The 13,996-nt window shown below is 40.5% G+C and overlaps 1 protein-coding gene across 1 annotated transcript; it reads left to right on the forward strand.

Annotated features, from left to right (window-relative positions):
* The first annotated feature begins 786 nt into the window (after positions 1-786).
* ALG5 (ALG5 dolichyl-phosphate beta-glucosyltransferase) lies at positions 787-11,292 on the forward strand. The gene is made up of 10 exons (XM_072991682.2): positions 787-951; positions 2,634-2,805; positions 2,923-2,969; positions 3,287-3,355; positions 4,895-4,987; positions 6,157-6,270; positions 6,572-6,631; positions 7,750-7,901; positions 9,382-9,467; positions 10,863-11,292. Exons 1-10 carry the CDS (start codon positions 892-894, stop codon positions 10,973-10,975), a joined length of 966 nt encoding a protein of 321 aa, XP_072847783.2. The 5' UTR covers positions 787-891; the 3' UTR covers positions 10,976-11,292.
* Positions 11,293-13,996: the final 2,704 nt, after the last annotated feature.

Raw genomic sequence — 13,996 nt, forward strand, 5'->3', positions numbered from 1 at the left:
CTCTCGTCGGAACCGAGCTATAGTGACCGTCCACACAGGGTAGGTGAGATATGTTAAGGTTTTACCAGTGCCCTCCACCGCCCAGTCAGTTTCCACGGCCGAATGGAAACCGGAGCCCAGGTCTCCCGTGTCCTCGCTCGCCTGCCTCTCCACACTACACCACACCACGTTGAGTGCTGAAGAGGGGAAGGAGGACTATCCCTCGTTAAATGCGGGATACAAATATGGCTGCGATTGGAGGAACATCTCTCCTCCCCGTTACAAAAGTATAGCAAACGATACCATTATTTATACTACAACCCTGCTTCCCTTTAAAAAGGAAAAAGTAAGTTTGATTCTGGTTTTTCAACGCTTTTCCTGCCCTGCGCACTCAAATCCAAGCAAAGCCTTATTCTGCTGCGATTGCAGCTGGCCAGCTGTCGTCGACGGGGCCTGGCTCGCAGGGCAGCCCTGCAAAGCTGCCCGCCGTTCATACTGCCCGGAAGAGGGGACGCTGAGGCTCCCTTGGATTGCCGACCGACATCCTACTTTCCCCTCAGTTGGCAGCAAAGCCGAAACTACATAAAACGGCCGCGTCCCAATGCTGGCAGCGGCAAGCCGCGGAAAAGGTCTCATGCCAATGAAATCTAAGTTAGAGAAGGCGCGAGACGCCTCCCTCCCGCCACTTCCGCCCTCAATATCCCTCGGCTTCACCCGTTAGTCTCACTTTGATGAGTTCATGAGGCAATGGCCCTCGCCGGCCAATAGCGACATTTAATGTAACCGGAACTTGAGGCGGAAGTGTTTCTGCTCCCGTCTCGTGGCTCTTCCGCCTCCGTGTCTTTTCTCTGTCTCGTGGGTTTCTTTACCGGGGACCAGTTCGGGGCGGCTGAAGGGCTCATTCGGCGGGCTATGGACCTGTTGTGGCTGTTCGAAGGACTGGCGTCGCTGGCAGTCGCCGGGCTGGTCCTGGTGAGAGCGGGGCGGCCAGAGCGCTCGTTTCCCAGCTGCAAAGGGGGGCATGCAGCAGTGCGAGGGTGGGGCCAAGCCCCCCAGGAGTGAACCTTTGGGCCTCTCTGACGAGCGAGGACCATGACAGTGCCTGCCATCCTCCTCAGGATGGCCCCTGAACTTAGAAAGAGAGCTGGGAGGGAAATGGAACAGCTCTCTCTCTCTCTTTTGTCATGCAACCTGTTTGGGGCTAGTTTGGTCTGAAGGGGCAAGAAAGAGCCACTAGCTGTACAGAACGGCTCCTCTGTTCATTTAGAGACCAATCCAGCAGCATGCATTTGGGGACCTAGTTTTGGGGAGTTGTGGTGATTGTTTGTACTTCCAGATTGCCACAAGGCTTTTGGGTTTTTAGAATGGCAAGCGCCATTATGGGTTAGATTTCTTTCTTACCAGTTTACCTGCCATTCCTTCACCTGCCAGTCATCTCTGTGTCGTGTAAAGTAGAACTCAATTTCAGAGGGTTTTTCAGTATATCAAGGGCTGAGATCAATTGATATGTGACTAAAAAGGAAATCAAGCAGAGTCTTATGGTGCATTAAAGGCTTAACAAATTGACTGTGATATCCATTTTTACTGGCATAATCCACTTCACCAAGTGTATGACATGTTATTGTCAGTTAGCTAATACACATTGCACCCACAAGATGTTATCCTATTTAGGTGCTCCAAGATTCTTTTTGTTGTTTATTGTAATAGACGAACAGAGCTCTGGAAATCTGAAGATGAGCCCATTTTTCATGAGCTTGCCTAAATCTGCATTGACCCGTAGCAGGGGAAAAAGGACACCTCTTAGTGAGCCTTCCATGGGTTGGCTTAGGTGTGTTTATGTCACCAATAAACTTTACTGTGCCCAGGCTTGCACAATGAAACTAGGCTCCCAACCCAGAGCCCTGCTGCAGAGGCATTCATATATCCAGTGCCTCTGGTTTAAAATTACTTCGCCTCCCTAATGCCTTCCACTATTTCAGAGGAGATGGCTGGGCAAAACACATCCCCATTGTCATCCCTGACCACTTATCAGATTACATTGCAGACTCCCCACTTCCCTCAAAAATCTCTCTGTGTAGCCCTGGGGAGGATGCTGAAAATGGGAGAAACTTCCCCAGGGCACTCAGCAAGCTGGATGGGAGAACCTCTACAGGTAAGAGGCTCCTCTTTTCTCCTGTCAAGTTTGCAAATGCTTAGTACGCAAATGACACATGTGCTTCCTCTTTAGTCCTACCATCTTAGTCCTACCAGGTGTTTGACCAAGTCCCTGGTCTGATTGTTCCAGGCAGACCACAAAATAGAAAGTTCATTGAGTTCTTTTGTGGGTCACAGGCTGCAAGAGCCTAACCTAAATTCTGCTAACATGTCTGCACTAAGTCTTTTTGTGTGATACTGTCAGACACTGACAACATTGTAAAGCTTGCAAGATATGCCACATCACATCTATGTTTTGTTTGGTAGTGATTTTCTTATTCATGCACAACTGGAGGGCTGTAGCTAAGCAGCTGAATTCCCTAGCCAATTGAATTGCATTTGGCTATTTCTGCTTCTCTTTTCTAGTTTTAAACGGAATGTTCTCCTCCATTCAGAATGCTGTTACACAGAAAGAATCTTAAGAAAACATCACTGGCAATTGTTTTCGTCTTCTCTTCTAGACTGTTGTTATTGCACATATAACTGCATCAAAGTTGCATGGCCTTCATAGACATGAGGACGAAAAGTTCTTTCTGAATGCTGAAGATAAGAAAGAATCTCTACCCAGTCTTCACGATCACCCAACACGTGAGCTTTCTGTTGTTGTGCCTTCATACAACGAGGAAGAACGGTGTAAGAATAAGTCCTTGTTTTCTTAGTCTTATTTTAACGCTGCTAAATTTTTGTATTTTATGTCACTAATGTGGTTTTACTCAATTTCTGGTTTTACTTCCCTCCCTCATCTTACAGTGCCATCAATGATGAATGAAGCTTTAGACTATCTAGAGAAGAGACAGGTAAAATATGTCTCATGTCAGTGTTGGAGAAGAATTGATGAAACTATCTTAAACACTTTTTTGCTCTTTTGGTCCTTAGAATAAAATAATGCGATATTGTATCAAATAACTGTATTTATTGTATATTTGAAGGGGCCACAAACAATTTTTCACATAACACATGTTTGTGGTGAGACTTACTCAAACCTGATTTGGCCTGTATTACTTTCATACTGTATTTATGGCCATGGCAAAAAGAAAAAAAAATGAGAATGGCTGCCCTAACTAATTTACCACACTGGTTTTCACACAGGTTCTGTGGTTTGTTTTTTTAATAGAAGCAAGATCCTACGTTCACCTATGAAGTCATAGTAGTTGATGATGGCAGCAAAGATCAAACCACAAAGGTAGGAGACGTCCAATGTTCCACAGGCAATGTCTGTGTCTTTCAAGGGGAAGCTCCTTAGGTTTGTTCTAAAGCATGATTTTGAAGCATGATGCCATAAAGATAATGAAGGCTTAAAATGTGGGTGCAGAGGAGCTCCTCACATTTTCACTGCTGTTTTTAAGATCCCAGTGCTATTCTTTTGGGAGCCTGACTCAAGACGTTCTTGAACGCCTGCCTTTATTACCAGGTGACTTGTGTCAGAAAAGGGGCTTTCTCTGTAATGATGTCCAAACTGTGGAAATCCTTACAGACTGACATTCCTACAGGCCTTCAGGTGTCAGTTGAAGACCTTTATTACAACCTGTAATTAAGGTTGTGATTAGCTTACATGTGTGAGAACAGTTTTCATACATATTCTGTGTGCTTGTTTATACGGCAGTTGCAGCATTGACATACCACATTTGTGTTTGCTCACAACCCACCAAGAAACACATAGCTTTGAAAAGAAAAATACATTAACTTCTTAATGTAGAAGTACATTAAAAGTTTTACCTACAGAGGAGTTTTCAGTCTTGAAGGAATTTTGATCGACCCCATAGCATTTGAGCTGAAGATCCCACTAGGATCTATTTTATCCTTGTCTTGGGTATGGATAACTTGCAGCCATTTGGGTGTGATCAGGATGCAGCTGTCATCCTTCATTTTCATCGGCACTTACAATCCAGGAGCGTGAGGAGGGCTCATATATGGACTAGATGAGAGCCAGTGAAGCTAAAGGTCCTGTGAATAAGTGGTTTTCCTCTCTACAAAGTAGATGTACAGCTTGTTTTGGATGAGGTTATTTTCCCTCAGAGAAACAGGCACAGGGCTTGAAGGATACTTCTTGCCCGACCACTCTCATTTGATATTTGGTAGTTATGAGTGCCTTCTACCATATTAGTCTAGTTTGCCAGCTTTGATTGCTCATATGTGCTTCTTCGTTTGGCCATAGCATTAATAACACTGATAGCTTCCCAAGTGGGTTACTATAATATGTTATATGATCATTTTTTTCAGTTGAGAGCCCAATTATGAAATACTGTCCCTGGTGCAGTTGTTTTGGCTCCAGATCAAAAACTTAAATTTGCCCTGGCACTTTAATTGTCAATGTCTATGTGTTTTATTGTGTTTGCTGCTGTTTTGTTTTACTGCAATGGTGTGTTTTGGTGTTTTAGTTTCCATCATAATTACAAATTAACTGGTATCTTGAAAATTAAAGTGTAGTTTTAAAATCTATAAATAAATATTGGACTGAAAGGGAGCAGTTTGTGACAGGGAGGAAAGAAAAATGGTATCTATTGTACTTTGTTTTCTAAGCCGATTTTATGTATTACAGTATTATTTATTTATTTATTTAACTTATATGCGGCCCACTCTACCCAAAGATCTCTGGGTGGCAGTATATTGCAGCATATTCATGTTTAATAGTTTTATCTCACATCCTGAACATACACAAGAAAATAGTATTCATTTCCCTTATGTGATTGCTGTTTCATTCTGGTTTACGTGTGCCCTGTAGGTTGCACTGAAATATACTAAAAAATATGGTAGTGACAAAGTGAGAGTCCTTACTCTGGTGAAGAATCGTGGAAAGGGGGGAGCAGTCAGGATGGTAATAAATTTACTCAGTTTTCCTTTCTATAACTATCACTATTTTTTCTTATCAAAGAAAAATTGTTTTTCTATCTGAGTTGTGGTATGGGCATTTAAATTAATTTTACATTAGTAAATGAAAAGGTCCAAGAACACTGGTCTATTGATAGATAGCCATGTATTTTCAAATGAAAAAAGACCTTATAGCATTCATTTTTATAAGACAGAGCAATCTTAACTGGTAGTTTTAAGCAGATACAGGATGACTTCAAGGTTCTGAATTTTGTAAATGTAGTCTGGTATGCTATTTTTTTAAGTTGTTGCCAACTATCTTGAGCATTGAGAAGAAGCAGGAAAGTAACCGAAACCGAAATAAATACACATAATGGTGGTTTTATTTGTATTCTCGAAGGCTTTCACGGCCAGGATCCGATGGTTGTTGTGGGTTTTCTGGGCTCTTTGGCTGTGTTCTGAAGGTTGTTCTTCCTAACATTTCACCAGTGTCTGTGGCCAGCATCTTCAGGGGACAGGAGTCAGAACTCTGTGCTCTGTTGCAGTTTGTTGGAAAGCTGAGTATTTATAGCTGTGGGATCAGCTTTTGTCCTTTTCAGGAAATTGGCCACAGAGTCCGAAAAACCCACAACAACCAGTGGTTTTATTTCCTTGGCACGATTTGAACAATTTTGCATTTCATGTCTTTTCCACAGTGAGTTGTACGGTTATGATGAAAATTAATATTGTCATAATATTGTCTTAGGAGTGTAGCTTGTAAGAATACTACAGAATTTGGAATCTATTTTGCCCCACACCATTTTTTTTCTTGACTTCTGCTTAAGTTAAAGAGCAGTGTTGGTCTTTTGACTTATGGAAGTAGAGCAACATAGTACAGGAATATAAACATTACAATATAAAATACAGCCCTCGGGCTTCTGTGCATCTCTTCATTGTGATCCTCATTTTGACCTCTTTATAAGCTGGTTGGATACTTTTCAACACTGTCTCAAAGGCACAGGTTATTTTGCAGAAGTGGAGGTGGACAGGAACACTGCAGCCTATATTGCCCAAGTTCAGTGAATTATACTAATATTTTAGAAGCTGGCTCTGTTAAAAGTAAGATGACTTGTAGTCTTGAAACAAAGTTTGTGCAATGTATACTCATACAAGGTTTTAAATTATTCCTGCTGACAGGGTGTTTTCAGTTCACGAGGCAAAAAAATACTCATGGCAGATGCAGATGGAGCCACAAAATTTGAAGATATTGAAAAAGTAGAAAAAGGTCTTGAGAGTCTTCAGCCTTGGCCTGTGAGTTCTCCTGGGTCATTTCTTTTATTTTATTTTTAGCTGCATTATTGTCTAAAATAGATACTCTTTGGTGGTGGTGGTGGGTGTTTTTAAAAAAAAACATTATGTTTTTATGCCTGTTTAGTAAGATAATTTTGAATGACAAGCAGATGTTGCTATGTCTTTTAAAAATGTAGGGCATAATCTGGAGAATACTGAACATATTTATTCCCACTGAAATCAGTCTGATTTAAGTGTATAATTTTGGGGTTAGGGAAGAGTACACAAGATGGAATGATATCAATATGCTTTCACCTTTAAGGAGCAGATGGCCATTGCTTGTGGCTCTCGAGCTCACCTGGAGAAAGATTCAATAGCACAGGTAAGATTTCTGAATTTTTCTTTTGCATAACCTGTCAAACTTCTAATTCTTTGTATAGTAGGACCCCCTTATCCATGTGATCAGTATAGATTGATTCACTTATCTGTGGTCTGAAAATTTACTATTATTCACAGTTTTTTGTATCTGCATGGGGGCTTTAAACCTCTCCCCAGCAGATGTAAGAATCCTACTGTTCTCAAAAGGTTTAGAGAAAAGGAACACTGAAGGTAATGTTTCAACGACCTGGAAAGGGTGTGCTGTGTTTTTCTATTGGCTGAGGAAAGAGTAACTACACTTGCAACTCTTCCAGAAATGCTGTGCCAGAAGAAAAGGTGACAGGGCCTCCAGACAAACTTCTGTACTCTTCATTAATCAGGGAGGAGGAAAAAGTCTTAGCTGATGGGAAGGAGGACCACTAGAAGAGGGAAGGGTCTACAGAAGAAGGAAGAATGAAAGAAGATGGTACATTGGAGAAAGTGAAGCCCAGAATAAGCTGAGGCTTGTGACAGATTTTTAACACAATAAAAAGGGCTTCTTTGGTCTTGTTAGAAGGAAGATGATGATTAATGAAGGTGTAGGTGTGATGCATAGGGATGGTGGTGCATTTTAAGAGGTGGTGCCGAAAAGGCAGAAATTATCTTATTTTGCCCAAATCTCCTGCTGCAACAGTTCTGTTCAAACAGGGACAAGTAAATGACAATACAGTATTAGTCTCCTAGGTTATATTATCTGTCCTTCAAATTTCACTGATTTGGATAATTGTATATTGTTCTTTCCTACCATTAAAAAAATCACAATCCTATTAAATATTTGGTTTTATTTATCTAAAGGAAATAACTTCTAAAATAAATAAATAATTGAATTTCTATTGCATCATTGTACCTATATTGCATCCCAGTACTGTTTTGCAAATTTAGACAGGAATTATGTTTTCTGTGGGAAACCAGCTGCTTTGTCTTGTTGAGAGAAACTGTAGTAATACCTTGAATTTCTTGTTTTCATTTCTTTTAAAACTTATGAAAAATACAGTTAAATCCAGACAGTGTGGGTAAAGATCATCAGTGTGGACACATCTATCCTTTAATAGAAGCAATTAATATTATGCTTCTTATCTGCAGCGGTCATACTTCCGAACATTTCTCATGTATGGATTCCACTTTCTAGTGTGGTTCCTTTGTGTTAAGGAGATCAGAGACACCCAGTGTGGTTTCAAATTATTAACCAGAGAGGCTGCTTCTCGAACTTTTTCAGCTCTTCATATAGAACGCTGGTAAGTATAATACTGTATTCAGAATCTGGGAATATTAGCAATAGTACTAGGATCCTAACTTTAATTTGCCAGGGAAGCCTAATTTGTTGCTACAAGCATTTAGGACATATAATGTATAGGTTAGTTTGGAGCTTCAACAAAAAAGAAGTCTAAAACTCAACAAATCCTTGCTCCCAGCACTGAAAAACAAAGCCTGCAAAAGGTCAATGAACACTACCCAGCCACAAGGACTGCACACAAAAGACCAGCTAATGACACCCATCAATCACAGTGACAGATCATCTCTCCCCCTTATCACAACAATACACCCACAACAAAAAACACACTGATCACTGTAATCACTCAATCTCCTGAAAAGGACAAAAACTGATCCCACAATTATGAATACTCAACTATCTCACAAAACTGCATCAGAGCACAGACAGAATTCGGACTCCTGTCCTCTGAAGATGCCAGCCACAGAGAGTGGCAAAACGTTAGGAAGAACAACCTTCAGAACACAGCCAAAGAGCTTGGAAAACTCACAACAACTATGGGATCCCAGCCATGAAAGCCTTTGACAATACAGTAAGGAATGTTTAAGTAGTAGTATTAATATTTAAACAGCAAAGTAATTAATTGTAAATTTGTAGCTCAAAAATTTAATTAAGTAGGGTCATAAATCAATTATTAACATATTATTTTCAAGCTCTGATCTTCCTCAATTTTAAGTTATTTTGATTTGTTGGAAATAGCATTGGAACCAGTAACATCTACAGGTTCAAACAGCTATGCAGTTGTGCATACAAACAAACAAACAAACATCATGCCTGGGATCCAGACATTCTTTGCAGGCTTGTGGAAAGATTTTAGGATACTCTGGTGCTTCTTGTTTTCTTATTCTTAAAAAAAGTTTTTCAGGCAGTATCCAATGCTGTTCATTCCGATAATGTTTATATAATGCTATGGTGTCCAGTAGAGTAACAAAAGAAAAAGTTCCTGCCCAAAGGAGCTTACCATCTAATCTTCAATTAGAGCAAAAGAGATGACAAAGGGCAGCAGAGAGAGAGAACGCTAGAGGCAAAGGGTAACAATGATTCAGGCTTTGTTTACGATAGGATGAAAAGTAATGAGTTAACCTTAAACTTCATAGAAAATGCATTTTGGAGGGTTGTTTTTAACAAAGAAAAGATTATATCATATTGAATTAATTGAGGGTGGGCAAGCAGAAAGAAATGAATCTTAAAATTAAGAGAGATGGAGGGAGAGGCAGAGAGAATATATATGAACATTGTTCCTTTCAGTGCAGAAAGAACAATAAAGACTGATATATTAATTTTATACCATTTGCCCAGTAAGAAAGTAGTGATCTGTAACATATATACTTTCACCATGTTTATGCCAAACATTGGTGTGATCAAAAGAACTTTAGTATTAAAAGTATAAGCAAAAAAGATGATGTAACTTCAGCAAAATAATGATTATCTATGTTTTATTGCAGGGCATTTGATGTGGAACTACTTTATATAGCTCAGTGCTTTAAAATACCAATAGCGGAGGTTGCTGTCAACTGGACAGAAATAGAAGGTCAGTTGTTCATCTTAACACATTTTCATCAACAAGGATCATTTTGGAGAACTATTGACTAGGTATCTCAAATTCTTCTTCCATTTCCTCACTAATGTCAAGTTAAATATTCTCTCCACAAAACCATTTTGTATAATTAAAAAGTGAAACTAGCCTGTCAATCTAGTGCTCCTTTTACAGGCTGTCTCCTCCTAGCAAGAGTTATCCTTCCTTGCCAATACATACCACATACAGCTATAGGTTTGGAATGGGCTGAATTGTATTTCCCCATTGATCACATGATGCAAAGAGAAATGCGAATCAGACCAGAGTTCTTCCCCCAGTCTGTAATTTTTTCCCTCCACTGCTGGGGCTTCTACTAAAAAAAAAAAATCATCCATTTGCATCAGGTCAGGCATGTGACTACTGAACTGATGCACAAAAGGGAGGACAAGCTGTGTACGTGCACACACTCTCTCACACACATTCCTCCTCATCTCTTACCTTGTGAGGGAGGACAAGCCACACACCTTTCCCCTCATCTCTTGCCTTGTGAATGAAGATGAGCTGCTTGCACGGGCACCCCTTCCTCGTCACCTCTTCCCTTGTGAGGATGAGCCATGTGCCCACGCATACCTTCCCCCTCAAATCTTTTTTTAACAGCTTAACAAGATGAGGAAACCTTGATAACAGCTTGTTAGCAGTTCCTTTTTAACAGTGCCACCAGCTGGGCTATTGAAAACAAAACTTTTTCTCCCTGTGTGGCCAGTCAATGCAGAGAGACCCCAGAAACCTGAATTCCTCAGTACGATCTCACAGCGAATGAATGCAAGTGAATTCATCCCTCACTGTGTTGTCACACTCATAATCACTAGACTTCATTTTCCTCACAAATCTGTTTCCTAGACCTACGTAGGGATTTGGCTGCTGTGGAAGATGAAAAGCATTCCTGCCTCCCTTTATTGCTCAGAAAAGGTGCGCTTCAAGGAGGCAGGTGTTCCCTCAGTTTCTGCTCTTATTAGCAAGAAGAGGGAAGTGTGATCTCTTCTCTCTTTAGCATGGCAGTAAGCTTTCCTCTCTGTGATTGCTGGAAGGTGATTGTAAACCCTAAATTATCTCAGTAAGTTACCGAGCATCAATATTGCAAATTCTTGTCCCCTCCAGCATTATGTATGGAAAGGCAGGTATACACATTCACACAATAATAAAATCAGTTTTATTTCAAACAGTAAAGTATATCCACATTTGTAGAATAAGTCCCTCTTATAAATTTGAGGCACATAAACCATGGCCCCATCTGTGAAAGGTTCCAACAATATGACAGATCTGGCCCCTGAATGTGCATGGACAAATCCATACTACTAGGTGTACTATACATAACTTTGTTTTTTCCTTGTTCTTCTTAAATAAACACAGGTTCTAAATTGGTTCCTTTCTGGAGCTGGTTGCAGATGGGCCGGGACCTTCTCTTTATAAGACTACGCTATTTGACTGGAGCTTGGCAACTTGGATCAAGAAAAATTAACTAGGTTATTTATACTTATCAAATGGATTGTTTTGATATAAAAATTATTGCAGTTTTTTCAACAGTATGAAGTAAGAAAAAGGCCAAAATTACTTTTCATTACAGTTGTTCTGTATTGCATTTGTGAACCTGTTTTTAAAATGGCCAAAACTACATATGTCCTATATAAATAAGCCTTTAAAAAGAAATCTTCATCTTGCAAGTGCATTTCAGTCTTTTTATTTTTGTAAACATTTGGAAATCAGTTTTCATCTGCACAAAATGCTCTCGGGAACCAAGAAACTGTACAACAGCAATGAATACATGCTTTAAAAAACCTCATGGGCTTTTGTTTTCTGTAAAGAACAGACATTGCATTTAACTTAAGCGTTGCTGTATTTATGTATAGGGGGAACAGCTTTTTGAATAGACTGGGGATCTCCTTAGTTGAACAGAAAGAGGAATGCCCTGTGTTGTGAGGTACTACGCATACAAGAAATCACTGGATTTGAATATTTGTCTATGAGTATGAAGAGCTCTCCCAACTTCTAAAAGACTAACATTTCAGTTTTCTAGAAGTATCATGGATGCTGTAGTTATCTATAAATGTGTGTTGTGCACACAGTCATTTCTGCCATGGAAAGGAACAGGGGGACTAATTTAAGCTGTACAGAACCCTGTGCATTCCAGAACAAAAAAAATGTTTAGACAAGAATATTCCCCAAACACTTAGAAAGTGTTATTCAGACAACAAAGTACAACCTTTGTTTACATTAATTGTGGTTGTAGATTGAGCTCTGAATGTAATGGGACTGCAAGTGTATTTTCAGCAAAGCTTCTGGGTTATTTTCATTTACCGTGGATGAATATACTTCAAACAGTACTGTCAAACAATCAGAAAGCTACTTCAGTCTTTTAAGCCAATTTGATTAGACTACTACCGCAGCCACAGATGAATTCGAAGTGAACAAAGAACCAGGGTATTCTATGCCTATATGATTTTTTTGTTTTGGAGTCTGTTCTTCCCTTTCTTATGACATATTGTTTCCATAGCACTATTTCCATTAAAATTCCCTTAAGCTTCTGTGAGAAAATCTGCCATCAGTATCTTTGTTTTGTGAACATCTCTATCAAAGTTGGCTGCTTCAAGGTAACAATAAGTAACCTACCAATGGATAATCCTATGTATGTTCATAATGAAATAAATCCTACTGGATAGCATGGCAGCCTTAGTGTTGAGTCTATTTAGGTTTGATCAGAGGTTTCATCCAATTCCACAGTAGTGAAACTAAATGGAATTTTAGAAAAAGTTACCTGAAACCACTGTATTGCAAGTTCTAAAACATCTGGCAGTTATCTCAAATGATCCTTTCTTGATTTTTTTTACTTGCATTTATATCCCACATTTCTTCTAGTGAACTCAAGGCTCTCCTCTGCCCATTTTATCCTCTCAAGAAGCCTGTTAATTTTAGATAAGATAGCACGACTGGTCTAAAGTAGGGATTTGAACACAAGCCCTCTGAGTTATAGTCCTTCACTTTTTCTAATAACCTTTGAACTGCAGTGCTGGAAGGGACCCTATGGATCATCAAGTCCAGTCTGTATCAAGGAAGCACAGTGAGGAACTGAACTTCCAACCTCTGGCTCCACAGCCAGAGACGTAAACCACTGAGTTATTGAGCAGCTCAGATATTTAAGGAGTGGTTTTATTAGTTCCACTTCCCCAGTGAATTTCCATGGCCAAGTGGGGATTTCAACCCTGTTCTTCAGAGTCCTAGTCCCTCATTCTATCCACTACACCAATACCAGGAATTGCAGCAACCACTATGCCACACTGGCTCATGGGGACCTGCTATTCGTTACATCTCAAACGCTGCTCTCTTTCATTCTGTTTTGGCTACCAACATAAACAGCAGCAGCATTAAAAATGGTATCTAGATATGTTTATTAGCTGTTAGAAATCTTCTCTGAACCTCTCCATTAAGGGCTCACTTGAGTCACAAAAATATAGTAGTATCATTGTCAAGGAAAAAGGTCCAGGTTACTGGATGGGGCAGCAAATGGAACAGAGGAACTACAGCGCCGTTGCATATATAGCAATGCTTTTCCACCAAGGTCCTAGGTGAGGGGTGTAAAGAGATGTACTTGGCATTTTCTACAAGTGTTGAAAGATATATTCCACTATCTGCTGCAAGTAGTTGGATTCTGGGATTTGTACTCATCTGGAAAGTGTCAATTTGGGAAAGGCAACTTTAAAACTCAAAAGAGCCAAGAGCCAAGTGTGCCTTTTGTGGCCAACACTTCAATATACCATTTTCTCTGTCAGTTTCAGCCTCTGAAGTTACTTGCTTAACATGCTAAACGCTTTCCCCAGCCAATCTTACAGTGAAGCTCTGTAATGGTTAATGAAACCCCTAGCTCAGTGGCAGCTAACCTTTTGAGGCCTGAGTGCCCAAACGGAAAAAAAAAAACACCTCAGTGGGCGATGTGCCGTGGTGGCACGGGACATGGCAGTGGAAGGGGGAATCCCGGGCACGGAGGTGCCTTGAGACCCCACTCCGGATCTAACGCCAGCTGCTCCAGAGCTGCCTGTTGAAGCCCCAGCATCACGGCTGCAGCCACCTTCTCAGGTTTGGCTGTGTGGGGGGGGGGCGGAGTAGCAATCTAGCGACTTATGGCTTGCAAGCCCGCATAAATGGATCTGCATGCCAGCTCTGGCACGCGTGTTAGTACTCCCATCCGGTTTGGGCACTAACACTGGGTGACTCTGCCAGGGGTGGAGGACGGTTCAATCACTCCTAATTTTAGCATTTCTTTTACCTCCTCGTTAATCACCTTTCTGAAGTGATGGGGCCATGTCCTGCTGGAAGATCTTACCACTACTCCTGGAGGAGTACAGATTTGGTGTTCAACTCTTTGTATGTCCCGGGATAGCAGAAAACACTCCTTTAAATTCTAACCCTAAGTCTCTCAACTCTTTTTGTTGTTCCTCATCTAACTGTAATCTCACTTTTAGATGACGTATACTGTACCCTCATCAATGCAT

Source organism: Pogona vitticeps, chromosome 2 (genome assembly GCF_051106095.1).
Source record: "Pogona vitticeps strain Pit_001003342236 chromosome 2, PviZW2.1, whole genome shotgun sequence".
Taxonomy (NCBI): domain Eukaryota; kingdom Metazoa; phylum Chordata; class Lepidosauria; order Squamata; family Agamidae; genus Pogona; species Pogona vitticeps.